The following is a 13,911-nucleotide window of genomic DNA, read 5'->3' on the forward strand; positions in this document are numbered from 1 at the left end:
CATACTTCCTTGTATCATAAACACGTTCTCCAAAAGACTTTTTTTTCCCCTAAAGAGAATGGACAGTGTATTTAATTCATCCAGCATCCTCTCTCAGTGCATAGTACAATGTTTAATGTTTGTGTAATGAAACAGAAGCCCTAAAGCAAGAGAGTGAAACCTACAGTCTCAAGAATAAGCGAGGAGCCTACATAATGACCAGATGGTGTTTGCATACCATCCGTGTGACATATGCTTTCCATGGCTCACAAGGCTCTGTAGAAATTGCCTACTTCTCTGATTCCATCTCCTACCACTCCATTTCCTTCTATGCTTCAACCATGCTGGCCTTTTTTTGTCTTCTGGCTTTGAACACACTAAGTCTGCCCCCATCTCCATGCCTTTGTATCTGTCATTTCTTCTACCCGGAGTGCTCTACCTCTAGATCTTTACTGGCTGCTTCTTTTCCTTCAAGAATCTAACAATTTTCACCTCCTCCAAGAGGACTTCCTTGACCATCTATTCTAAAATAGGTCTTCACTTAGACAATGAACTTATGGTTGCTGGGGGGGAAGGGTAGGGGGAAGGGACAGTTAGGGAGTTCAGGATGGACAGGTATACACTGCTATATTTAAAATGAAGGGAGTTTGGGATGCACAGGTACACACTACTATATTTAAAATGGATAACCAACAAGGTCCTACTGTATAGCACAGGGAACTCTACTCAATGTTATATGGCAGCCTGGATGGAAGTGGAGTTTGGGGGAGAATGGATATCTGTATATGTATGGCTGAGTCCCTTCGCTAGTCACCCAAAGCTATCACAACATTGTTAATTGGCTATGTGAAAGTGAAAGTGTTAGCTGCTTAGTTGTGTCCAACTCTGTGACCCCATGGACTGTAGCCTGCCAGGCTCCTCTGTCCACGAGATACTCCAAACAAGAATACTGGAGTGGGTTGCCATTTCCTTCTCCAGAGGATCCTCCCAACCCAGGGACTGAACAGGGTCTCCGGCATTGCAGGCAGATTCTTTACTGTCTGAGCCACCAGGAAAGCCCTAATCAGCTATCAGATCAGATCAGATCAGATCAGTCGCTCAGTCGTGTCCGATTCTTTGCGACCCCATGAATCGCAGCACGCCAGGCCTCCCTGTCCATCACCAACTCCCGGAGTTCACTCAGACTCACATCCATCGAGTCAGTGATGCCATCCAGCCATCTCATCCTCTGTCCTCCCCTTCTCCTCCTGCCCCCAATCCCTCCCAGCATCAGAGTCTTTTCCAATGAGTCAACTCTTCGCATGAGGTGGCCAAAGTATTGGAGTTTCAGCTTTAGCATCATTCCTTCCAAAGAAATCACAGGGCTGATCTCCTTCAGAATGGACCGGTTGGATCTCCTTGCAGTCCAAGGTACTCTCAAGAGTCTTTTCCAACACCACAGTTCAAAAGCATCAATTCTTCGGCACTCAGCCTTCTTCACAGTCCAACTCTCACATCCATATGTGACCACAGGAAAAACCATAGCCTTGACTAGACGAACCTTTGTTGGCAAAGTGATGTCTCTGCTTTTGAATATGCTATCTAGGTTGGTCATAACTTTCCTTCCAAGGAGTAAGCGTCTTTTAATTTCATGGCTGCAGTCACCATCTGTAGTGATTTTGGAGCCCAGAAAAATCAGCTATACCCCAATACAAAATAAGAAGCTTAATAAACAATATAAATTAGGTCTTCAACTCCAGTTACTCCCTATTCTATCATCTTAACTTAATCCTCCACATAGTGTTTTTCACATTCTGTAATTAACATGGTCATCTGTTAGCACTAGCAGGTAAGCTACACCAGAAGAAGGACCTTGCCTGTCTTGTTCAACCCTGTATACTTCTAGTGGCTACAACAGAGTCTCTAGTAGTAACAATGCTTTTGACTGAAAGAAACAATTTTCAACTAAAGGTTGCATAAACCATAAAGGTTTACTTTTCTCAGAGGTAGGCAGTATCAGGTAAGGTTGATTCAACCATTCAATGCCGTCTGGATTCTGGATCTGCTCCTCTTTGATGGTCTTGGACTTTCTTTGTGGTTGGAAAATGGCTGCCAAGAGCAGATGCATCGCCAGAAAAGACACCTCTCAGGGAAAAAGGGGAGCAGAGGTCTCTCTGCACAGTTCTTTTAAAAAAATATCTTCTTTTTTTTTTCCTCTTTTTAAAAGAGTGTGGGAGCTCTCTTCCCACACTTCTCTTTTATATTCCATTGGCCCAAACTGAATGGGAGCTAAGACCATTAATCTAGCAAAGGATAAATATTCAACCTTGAATATTCATTGGAAGGACTGAGGCTGAAGCTGAAGCTCCAAAACTTTGGCCACCTGATAGAAAGAACTGACTCATTAGAAAAGACCCTGATACTGGGAAGGACTGAAGGCAGGAGAAGGGACAGCAGAAGATGAGATGGTTGGTTGGCATCAACTCAATGGACATGAGTTTGAGCAAACTCTGGGAGTTAGCAAAGGACAGAGGAGCCTGACATGCTGGAGTCCATGGAATGTCAAAGAGTCAGACACGACTTAGTGACTGAACAATGGCAACTGGTAAAGGAGAGTAAGGTTATCATGATTTTCTTTTTAACCACTCATAATTCATCACCTGGAGCTGGGTCTGCATTTCTTAAGCCCCGTGGCTCTGCTGATACCAGATACCTTGCTCCCTTAGCAAGGAAAAAGTGTTATGGCTATTGTGGAGGTAACCAACAGTATGGAACACACAGGTACTCATGGAACAGAGGGGTGAATTCAGACTGATATACCAACATTCAATGATTAACAACTTTTGTACACACATGCACTGTGCAAAGCCAAGATCGGTGATAAAAGGCTTTTTCCTTTACAGGACTTCCAGGGCCCAAACTCTCTGGAAACTTTGTCTATGCTTTATTGGGACTAATGTGATGGCTGCTGCAATAGTCATGCTGCTAAGAGATCTGGCCTTCCCTGGACTCACAGAAGCCATCAACCATGCATGCCCTATATGTAGGTGTGACTGTTTGTTCTTTGAAGATGGGAAAAGTGGGGAACGTGCCCTTATGGCAGTGGTAGGATCCACTTAGAAGCGCTGCATGGATCCACAGAAATTACTGGTCATTTTCAAACTGTCAACACATTAAGTAACCAGACAAAATTGCTGCAGTTAGCAGAACCTCACTTTGCACTTGAGGAGGCTTTACAGGGTCACAAGTACTTTCAAGATTCACATCCTTATTTCTGTCTTGTTGTTCAGTCGCTAAGTTGTGTCTGTCTCTTTGTGACCCCATGGACTGCAGCATGCCAGGCTCCTTCACTGTCTTCCGGAATTTGCTCAAATTCATGTCCATTGATTTGGTGATGCCATCTAACCATCTCATCCTCTGCCACTTCCTTTTCCTCCTGCCCTAAATCTTTCCCAGCATCAGGTGACTCTTTGCAATGAGAAATGAGTTGACTCTTCACATCAGGTGGCTGAAGTATTAGAGCTTCAGCTTCAGTCCTTCCAATGGGTTGACTTCCTTTAGGATTGACTGGTTTAATCTCCTTGCTGTCCAAGGGACTCTGAAGAGTCTTCTCCAGCACCACAATTGGAAACATCAGTTCTTCAGCGCTCAGCCTTCTTTATGGTCCAACTCTCACATCTATACATGACTACTGGAAAAACCATAGCTTTGACTATACCGACCTTTGTTGGCAAAGTGATACGATGTCTAGTTTTGTCAAAGCTTTTTTTCCAAGGAGCAAGCATCTTTTAATTTCTTGGATGCAGTCACCATTCACAGTGATTTAGGACCCCAAGAAATTAAAATCTGTCACTGGTTCTACTTTTTTCCCTTTTATTTGCCATGAAATGACGGGACCGGATACCATGATCTTCATTTTTTGAATGTTGAGTTTTAAGCCATCTTTTCCACTCTCCTCTTTCACCCTCATCTGCGGTTGTTGGTATTTCTCCCTGCAATCTTGATTCCAGCTTGTGATTTATTTCTGTCTTAAACATCTTTATTTTACATCTCGGTTCAGAATATGTTCCTTGATTCTTAGGAAACAATTTCTTGGAAGGTGAAGAGGATAAGGAAAGGAGTGGGAAATGGAGAGGTGACAGGACGGTGTGTAAACGCTTCTAGAAGATCAGTAAATCCTCTGGACTCCAGGTAATTGCCTTCCCAATACCACCCTCCTACCCGCCCCCTGGCTCCCGCGCCCCGGCCTACAGCAGTCTCTGCCCAACTGGACAACCTGCCACAGGTGCAGGCCCCCACCACCCAGCTGTTCCCTGCACTGGGGCGGGGGGGGATTGCGGGGTGGGTTCGCTACAGCAACTCTCGACTCCGAGGCTGCCCCCCCACCGCCCCAAACGTGAGGATGACCGATGGGTAAGGAAACGGTGTGGGGAGGTGACCCAGGCATATCGCTCCGGCCGGAAAACCATTCTCCCTCCTTCGACCTCTGACATCGGCGTGACTCCTCCCGGGCGAAGCACACAATAGGCGGCCGCTCCACGTCGTTCCCCAGCCCCTCTGGCGCCCCTGCCCTGGGGGCTTGAGGGGTGAGGGGAGGCTAGAGTTCCCCAGCCCTCCAGCGGGCACTGCAGCCTAACGGGTGGGAAAGGAGCGCTGGAGAAGAGCGTGCTGCACTCTTGGCGACTTTCCGTGTCCCCCCGCCCCCGCCACCCCCCAAATACACACGAAAAATGAAGCAGCCAGATCTCCTTTCCCGGATGCGGCTGCACCAGCAACATCAGCTGCGGGCGGAGCCCGAGCGGTTGCCACTTCCCCCCTCTTCCCTCGTGACCCCGGGCCCCCCTCCCGCGCTCCCTCCCCCTCCGCACACCCTTCCCCGCCAGACACACCCTCCTCCTCCCGCAGCTCGCGCGCGGAGCTCCGGCTCTCTAGGGGAGGGAGCGGCCGCTGCTGTGGGGCAGGACTGCGAGCGAGCGAAGGAGGGCGGGGCCGCGGGGGGCGGGAGGAGGAGCCGCGGGAGCCGCGCCGCCGCCGAGCTGCGATGTGGCCGGCCAGCCGGCGTGTAAACACCGGGAGCAGCCGCGGCCGCCCCGGCCCCGGGCACTGAGCACGCCCGCCGAGACCTGCCCGCCGCTGCCATGGCCGAAGTGCGCAAATTCACCAAGCGGCTCAGCAAGCCTGGCACGGCGGCCGAGCTCCGGCAGAGCGTGTCGGAGGCCGTGCGGAGCTCGGTGGTGCTGGTGAGTGACCGAGGGGTCCCGAGGGACACGCTCCAGGCGAGGACGATCGGGCGGCTTCCCGCGCGCGCGCCGGGCCGGGACGGACGGCTCAGCCTGTGGCCGCCCGGTGCGCTCCGCGCTTTTTGCTCCGCTTCAGTAAGTTTTTGCCGCGGCCACCCATCGCTGGGGGTCCGAGTCCCAGGTGCCCGCTGACAGCGCCGCGGCTGCCCGGCTGCCCCGCACGGCGGAGGAAGCGTGCGCCTGGCTGGACGCCGACGGGCCATCGGGGGCTCGGAACCGGGCCCCGGGAGGGGAGCGTGAGCTGGAGAGCGGACCCTGCTCCCCGAGACCCGCACAAAGAGCCTGAGACCCCGGCGCGGCGAGATCCTGATTCCCTCCTGGCCGCACCTGAGGCAGCCTAGGCGGAAGGATGCGATGAGCGTTTTGCACACACACGCACGCGCGCGCACGCACACACACACACACAGACACTCACACCGTGTACACAAAAAAAGAACCCCACCCAAAAAGCCCCGGGCGCCCAAGCTCGGGCGGGCGGTGAGAACGGAGGAAGCGCAGCGACTTCCTCCTGCTACTGGGGAGAGGGTGGTGATGGGTGTAGAAGGGGTGCTGCTGGCGCTGGCGCCCAGAAGGGAGCGGATTGGAGACAACGGGGTCCCGGGGCGAGTGGGCGCGGGCTCGGCAGCCGCAGGGCCAGGGTGTCCCCTGGGACCCGGGAGCGCTCCAGAGGCGAGGAGATGGGCCCATGGGGTTTTAGGAGAAGATGGTGTGCGCTAGTCTGGGGATGGAGGACCTGGGCTCAGAGCCCCACCGCTCAGGGCTGGGGGATGGGGATTGGAAAGCGAGCTGACCCCTTGGGAACCCTTCCGTTGTACCCTCGGGTTGTCAGACTCGGGAGCTCAGCGGACGGGTACTAACGGGCCTCTTCTGTTTTCAAGACGCTTGTTGCCAATTTCCTGGACCAGCGATCAAAACCTAAATAAGCAATCAGACTGGTTAATTACTGTTTGTTTTGTTGCTTTGGTTGGTTGGTTGGTCGTTTTCATCTCTCTCTGGTACCTCTACCTTACAGCAAGTTATCTGCTGTGTTTAAATTTCACCATTTAAGAGTGAGCTGTTTTTGTTAAAACAACTTATCATCTCAAGGGAACTTCACAGCCTTTCCATGTAATTTTTCTGTTGATCTTGTAGTATCTGATAAAACCAACATAAAAGGGAGGCCAAAAAAAAAAAAAAAGGAGGCCAGGGACCTGATCCCAACTGTGGAGAAAGTTGACATTAGTGGGAGTTTCTGGAGGAGGATCAAAGGCAAAATATGTACCTTTGAGATAAAGATCTGATCCCTAATAGCTACAACTGTGCAAAGCCAAGTGACTTTAAAGAAATCTCTCTATCCTGGCTGGAACCTTGAAAGTTTAATCCTGCTGTTTAGCAGAGCTAAAAACCCAGACCTTTAATGTTGTTTTAATGGACTTGGCTGATTGTGTGTCTCACTGATTGTAGAATGAGGTCCTGTTGGGGTCAGATTGGAACCTCGATTGTCAGCACAGCCCCTTAAGATTGGAAAACAAGCTGTGTGTAGGGAATTTATACCAGGGCTCTTATCTCGGGTGATTGTTAACAAGTGATTCAATCTCCCTTGCACAGGAAACCCTTTTCTAAATTCAGGAAGAAAGAAAAATCTTACTTAAGCATGGGTAGCTGGCTCTCTACCACACCCTGTGAAGTGGACAGATGGTCTCAAGAGAATAAATGGGCCTCAGCAAACCTCCACTGGGATTTGACCAGCATTTGACCTGCCACCCTCAGCAGCGTAAAGTTAACATTAGCATTCTTGCCCAGGTTTTCGGGTTTGAAAAATAATTTGGGGTAACATAGGTACCTTCCTAACCACTGACTCTTTGGCAAAGCTCAGAAAGCTGTTAGTGGGAGGAGACTCCAATCTAGCTTACTTGGGAACCAAGGCTACAGACTTTAACAGGCAAGGCACAGGAATATTTATTTACTACTTTGGTATGTAGTCCACACTGAAATTTTGGGAGGTGGGGAGAACTGATTCTAGGAATCTAAATCTATATCTGTTGAGTCCTTACTGTGTGCAAGACACAATCCTAGATGCCTTAAAATGATGAGTGAATGTGGATTACTTTATTTTCATTTGTTTCATTAGTTCCAGCCTGGATTGGGTGTACATATGTGTTTATCAGGAGGATGCCCAGATTATATACATACGTCAATTATAGATTATTCATAGCACATTAGTGAATGCTGTTTTAAAGTGGTTCAGTCAATTAAGAAATGAGGAAACAATCATAAAGGAGTATACTCTCCTAAATGGCTCTTTTTCTTGGCCCCTGTTTTCCTGACACCAAGAGCTCATTAAGTAAAGCCACGCGTGACTGGAGAGTGAGTAGACCATGCACGTTGCAGCTGCCGACATAACGTCTGATTCTTTTCTGATTTAAGACCCAAAATGTTTATTTGTGACAGCTGAGGTGGGATTTATACTTGCTGCTGTAAACCCACGACACTCAAGTTAGGGCTTCAACATGGAGTCACATTCATTAGATTCCAATATGGAGTCATTCCTGCTGTAGATCAAGCTTTCTTGTGGTGTATCTTTTACTAGAAGTTGGAAAACCCACCAAGCTGAACAAATATACAGAATTTCCTGTTTAGGTGGTTTGTTTAAAAAAAAAACCAGTTATACCCTTTTTGGCATATTGCTAACATCATTCAGTTTTGTTCACTGTTTGAAAAATTCAGAAGGCCTGGGCTATATATAGCATGTAGTTGTGTATTCAGACCTTCATCCAGTTATCAGTACTTCCTCGAATCTATTAACTAAATAATGAAGCAGAGAAAGAAAGACCATTTTGTGGCTGCATTTTCCTGTAAGTTTGGCATTTTTATGAAGGATACTTTTAACTCAAGCAAAGGGATAATTACAGAATTAACCACTGGCAGAGGTTTCTCAAGAAAGACTTGGGGAGGAATATTATAACCTGAGAGTGTATGTGATTAACTGAGAAGTGTTTACATATATACACACATTTTAGAATGCAGAGTTTTAGTGCTGTTTTTGTTAGAATTCAGGATGGAGCTGTTTGTGCCTATGAGGGGACAAAGCCATTTGATAAACCTTTTGTATTCTGGCTGCCCTTGGGAGGAGTCCCTGTGTCAGCCTGGGAAAGTCGCCTAGTAGGTGTTTCAAAACTGTTTGCTTGCTGCTGCTGAATATACCCTCAATTCCTTGTGCGCCAAAGGATCAGGAAAGAGTTGCTAGATATTACGGGTTGTAGCCCCTTGAGGCAAGGCAATGCATGCATGGTCCCCAGGCTGGCCCCATTGCACACAAGGCCAGTAGAGAAAAGCTCTCCACACATACACACACACACACACACACACACACACTCACACACTCACTCACCCCTGTAACACACACACACACACACCCAGAAGTGTTCCTTAGGTTCGCACTTAGGGAAGGCCTGAAAATGAATCAGCTCCCCTGCTCCCTCTTCCCAAGGGAATTTGTGGAATATACTTAATTGAGTACAAAATAATAAAGCCAGTTGCAATGGGTTTTGATCGCCTGCAATGCAGGAGACCTGGGTTCGATCCCTGGGTCGGGAAGACCCCCTGGAGAAGGAAATGGCAGTTCACGCTAGTATTCTTACCTGGAAAATCCCATGGACAGAGAAGTGTAGCCCTATAGCAGGTCACAAAGAGTTGGACACGACTGAGCGACTAACATACACACACACACACACACACACACACACACATGCACACTCCAGTTCAAAGACTTAGCTGGGCCCTCAATGAAATAGTCTTCGCTGCTCCTGTTGGCTTTTCCAGGTTTGGAAAAGGAAGGATCTGTCTGCAAGCCCAGTGCAGAGGTTACTTAGAAGCATCAAATAGTAGAATTTGTTTCTTAAGCTGAATGTGTTAAACAAATTTATCATACAAACTTTTAAATAATTATTTCACTTATCCATATTTTAAGAACATTTCTTGACATCAGTAATATAAGTCTACATAATCATGTTTAACGACTGCCAAAAATTACACTGTGGGTGGATTATAGCTAATCATCCTTTATTGTTTGATACCTTGAGAAGCTATAATTTTGTGGCATTCTGAACACAAGCTCTCCCGGACAGTAGCTACTGGCCATCTGTGGCTATTTACATTTGCATTAAAATTAATTAAAAAATTAAAATTAATTAAAAATCAGCTCCTAAACTGCACTTGCCACAGTTCAGGTGCTCAATAGCCACACGTGTCTAGTAATTGGCAAGTAGGACAGCACAGAGAGCAAATTTGCATCACTGCATAAAGTTATTTTGGACAGTGCAGGTATAAACATGGATTGGAATGAACATCTTTGAGCAGGTACTTTCAAACTTGCTAGATTGACCATCTAGGATAAATATGTAGCACCAGAATTGTTTGCTCCAACATTAGATACGTATTTAGCATTAAAAGTTCCCCTTAAACCTGATGTTAAATTGCGCTGCAGAATGTTATTACCATTTACTGTTTCGTCACCAGAATGTGTGCGTGTTCCTCTCTCCACCCCGCATCCAGCACTGGCAATTAATATTTTTTAACCTTTGCAATCTGATAGGTGATCAAGGGCATAACACTCTTCTAATTTGCATTCCTTTCATTAGTCTTGAAGTGGAACAAGTTTGCATGTGTGATTAGCCATTTGTATTTCTTCTTTTGAGGATTCGAGTGAACCTTCTTACAGACTTATTTCCTGGTTTGTAATCCTCGCACTAACGGTCTCTAGCCCTAAGATTCTGTTTCGATAAGTCTGGGGTGGGGCCAGGCATCTGTATTTTTAAAAACAACCCAAGGTGATTTTGATGTGCACAGTGCACAGAAACACAGATCTAGGCCACTTGCCTACTCAAGGCAGGAATGTCCCCTGTACCACCCCTGACAAACGGGGACTAGCTTCTTAGCCACTCTCCGCCTATGAGAGGGCTGGGTAAAAATGTTGTGCTGAAATGTGTTTTCTGTAAGTTCCACTGCTAGGCTAGGCCCAGCTCTGCTGTTTGGAGACACACAGAATGTTTGCTTCCTCTTTCACATGACAACCCTTCAAATATTTGGAGACTGCCACCATGGCATTTTAAAATTGTCTCTTCCCAAAGCCAAACAGCCTTCATTTTGTTCCTTCCTCACATGATTTGGTTTCAAGATGCTTTACCATCACATTTGTCTTGTTTGGGCTCCTTTCCAAGGTTTCAGTGTCCTCCTTAAAATATGGAAGGCAGAGCCCAGGTTCAAGAGTCAGACCTGGGCTTGAATCTGCCCTCTGTCACCAGCTTGCATTGTGAACTGAGGCAAGTAACCAGATCTTGTTGTCCTCATCTGTGAAATGGGGGTAGATAGTTGTCCTAACCTTGTGGAGTTCTCGTGGGGTCAAAGAAGGTAATATTTGGAAAGTGTCTGATGTATAAGTGATTCATAAAGGTAAGTCCCTGACTTCTTGACTCATATCCAAAATGCGAATGAAATACTGTTACTAGATTTCTCTATAACAAAAACTGTATTCTGGAAGGGTCTAATACAGATTACAATAAAGAAGGGAGCAGTATTTCATACCCTAACCCTCTGAAGAGGGACAACAAAGGCATAACTGAGGCAGTGACAATGGAGATAAGGCAGAAGAGAAGTGATAAAATCAACAGGATTTAGTGATGTCTTGAAGGGGGCGTCGGAGTGGGGAAAGGAAGAAGTGGGAGGGAGAGAAAGTGGGATGGGGAGAGGTGGAGTCAAGATGGCTGAAGTTTGTCCACCCGGGTGATCTGCAGGATCAGCGTGTTCCATGAGAGGGGAAGGGAGAGAGTGTGTAGTGTTGTGTTTTGGCAAAAGACTGGGGTTGTTGAGGGCCAAAAGAGTGTCCCAGATGGGATTAGGAAGGGGAGGAAGAGCCAGGGTTGAGCAGCTGGTGAGGTGAGATTGTAGGAGAGATTAGCTGATTGAAGAAGTTTGCACCTTTGGGGGTGATTAGGGAAGTGGGAGGCCGGGCAGCAATAGCGGCCTCTCCAGACTTCATGGGAAGTTAGGTCACCCTCGAGCAGCCTCCTCTCCAAGGGCTCAGCCTCACTAGCGTCTTTCCCCCAAAGAGGCTGGAGGTTTCCTGCCCTGGAGGGACTGTCAGGCCCGGAAGGGAGATGAGATGTATGCAAATGACTGAAATAGAGAAGATGGTGGTGTGGCTTCTCTCTTCAGCTAGTTACATCATTTCTGCCCAGGGCCCTGTGACGATCTTTTTTGTGATCCTTAAGGGTTTTTCAAGAGTTTGATCCTTCTGGGCTCAACAGTGTTAGTGTTAAATGAGCCTCTGCTAATTAAGTGTTCTTCTTGGCATTGCCCACGTTTACTGAACTACAGAGGCCTTTTTTTAAAAAAAACATAAGAATGGAGAAAGTAAACGGCAGTTGTCTGACACTCATCTTGCCATTCCTTGACTTGACCTCTGTGAGCTGCCGAAGTCCTTGCTATCTTCCTAGACCCCCAGCGCTCCACCCTGGGAGCCCCTGTTGCTCGTTTGTTGGAATTCCATTCAGAGGTGTCTTCACCTCTCTGCTTTTGCTTTCTTCTGACACATAAAATCATAAGTATGTTGAAAAGTTGTTAGTTTTTTTTGTGTGTGCCATTTTCTTTTTTCTTTCTTTCTGAAACACAGAAGGGAAGGCCAGAAACCACAGACGGGAGAAAGCGCGAGAGCGGTTTCCCCTTTTCTGTAAATCCTAACGGTCATTTGATGATACATCTCTGTTTGGGATTTATATCTCTTGGTTTCCTTCAGCTTTTGTCAGACTGCAGCGGGGTTCATGGTAACGTTAGCATGTCACTTATATCAGCTCAGAGCCAGATGCCTTTCCAACTCTTGCAGGGCCGCACCCTGCAGGCTCCCAGAGCAGTAACTGGGGCAAAGGGACAGTTTCATTCAGCTCCGTTGCCTGTGAAGCGTGTTTAGTAGGGCAGAGTAGGCTCTGAAAGCTTACGGCCTGGGTTCAAAGTCCAGCTTAGTGGCTTATTAGCTGGGTGATCTTGGGCCAGTTTTTTAACCTTCTGGGACTCGAGAACCCTCTTGTGGGTTTGTTGAAAGGCTTCAGCGAGTTGCATGTGAAGCACTGCGGGCCAGGGCTTGGCACATGGAGGGCACTGAATGACTGTTGGCCTGCATTATTTTTCCTGGGCTTGATGGTGTGCAGGAGGTCTTTTGTGTATGTGTGACAAGTCAACAGACAACAGTAAATGGGTAGAAGGGAAGCAGGTACCCTTGCCTTAAAAAAAAATGTATTCATTTCTTTTTTTTTTTTAATTTTATTTTATTTTTAAACTTTACAATATTGTATTAGTTTTGCCAAATATCGAAATGAATCCACCACAGGTATACCCGCGTTCCCCATCCTGAACCCTCCTCCCTCCTCCCTCCCCTACCCTCCCTCTGGGTCGTCCCAGTGCACCAGCCCCAAGCATCCAGTACCGTGCATCGAACCTGGACTGGCGACTCGTTTCATACATAATATTATACATGTTTCAATGCTATTCTCCCAAATCTCCCCACCCTCTCCCTCTCCCACAGAGTCCATAAGACTGATCTATACATTGCTGTCTCTTTTGCTGTCTCGTACACAGGGTTATTGTTACCATCTTTCTAAATTCCATATATATGCATTAGTATACTGTATTGGTGTTTTTCTTTCTGGCTTACTTCACTCTGTATAATAGGTTCCAGTTTCATCCATCTCATTAGAACTGATTCAAATGTATTCTTTTTAATGGCTGAGTAATACTCCATTGTGTATATGTACCACCACTTTCTTATCCATTCATCTGCTGATGGACATCTAGGTTGCTTCCATGTCCTGGCTATTATAAACAGTGCTGTGATGAACATTGGGGTACACGTGTCTCTTTCCCTTCTGGTTTCCTCAGTGTATATGCCCAGCAGTGGGATTGCTGGATCATAAGGCAGTTCTATTTCCAGTTTTTTAAGGAATCTCCACACTGTTCTCCATAGTGGCTGTACTAGTTTGCATTCCCACCAACAGTGTAAGAGGGTTCCCTTTTCTCCACACCCTTTCCAGCATTTATTACTTGTAGACTTTTGGATCGCAGCCATTCTGACTGGCGTGAAATGGTACCTCATAGTGGTTTTGATTTGCATTTCTCTGATAATGAGTGATGTTGAGCATCTTTTCATGTGTTTGTTAGGCATCTGCATGTGTTCTTTGGAGAAATGCCTATTTAGTTCTTTGGCCCATTTTTTGATTGGGTCATTTATTTTTCTGGAGTTGAGCTGTAGGAGTTGCTTGTATATTTTTGAGATTAGTTGTTTTTCAGTTGCTTCATTTGCTATTATTTTCTCCCATTCTGAAGGCTGCCTTTTCACCTTGCTAATAGTTTCCTTTGTTGTGCAGAAGCTTTTAAGTTTAATTAGGTCCCATTTGTTTATTTTTGCTTTTATTTCCAATATTCTGGCAGGTGGGTCATAGAGGATCCTGCTGTGATGTATGTCGGAGAGTGTTTTGCCTATGTTCTCCTCAAGGAGTTTTATAGTTTCTGGTCTTACGTTTAGATCTTTAATCCATTTTGAGTTTATTTTTGTGTAAGGTGTTAGAAAGTGTTCTAGTTTCATTCTTTTACAAGTGGTTGACCAGTTTTCCCAGCACCACTTGTT

The 13,911-nt window shown here is 46.6% G+C and overlaps 1 protein-coding gene across 2 annotated transcripts in view; it reads left to right on the top strand.

The window, feature by feature from the left end:
• Positions 1-4,971: 4,971 nt before the first annotated feature.
• Positions 4,972-13,911, top strand: part of DOCK11 (dedicator of cytokinesis 11) — a 161,609-nt gene continuing 152,669 nt past the window's right edge. Inside the window, exon 1 of one of the 2 annotated variants that reach the window (XM_070365836.1) lies at positions 4,972-5,198. In XM_070365836.1, coding sequence (XP_070221937.1) covers positions 5,097-5,198 — 102 coding nt within the window. In that variant the 5' untranslated portion in view covers positions 4,972-5,096. The remainder of the gene's footprint in view (positions 5,199-13,911) is intronic. The other variant, XM_070365837.1, reaches the window with a different exon arrangement.

Source organism: Bos mutus, chromosome X (genome assembly GCF_027580195.1).
Source record: "Bos mutus isolate GX-2022 chromosome X, NWIPB_WYAK_1.1, whole genome shotgun sequence".
In the NCBI taxonomy this organism is placed as follows: domain Eukaryota; kingdom Metazoa; phylum Chordata; class Mammalia; order Artiodactyla; family Bovidae; genus Bos; species Bos mutus.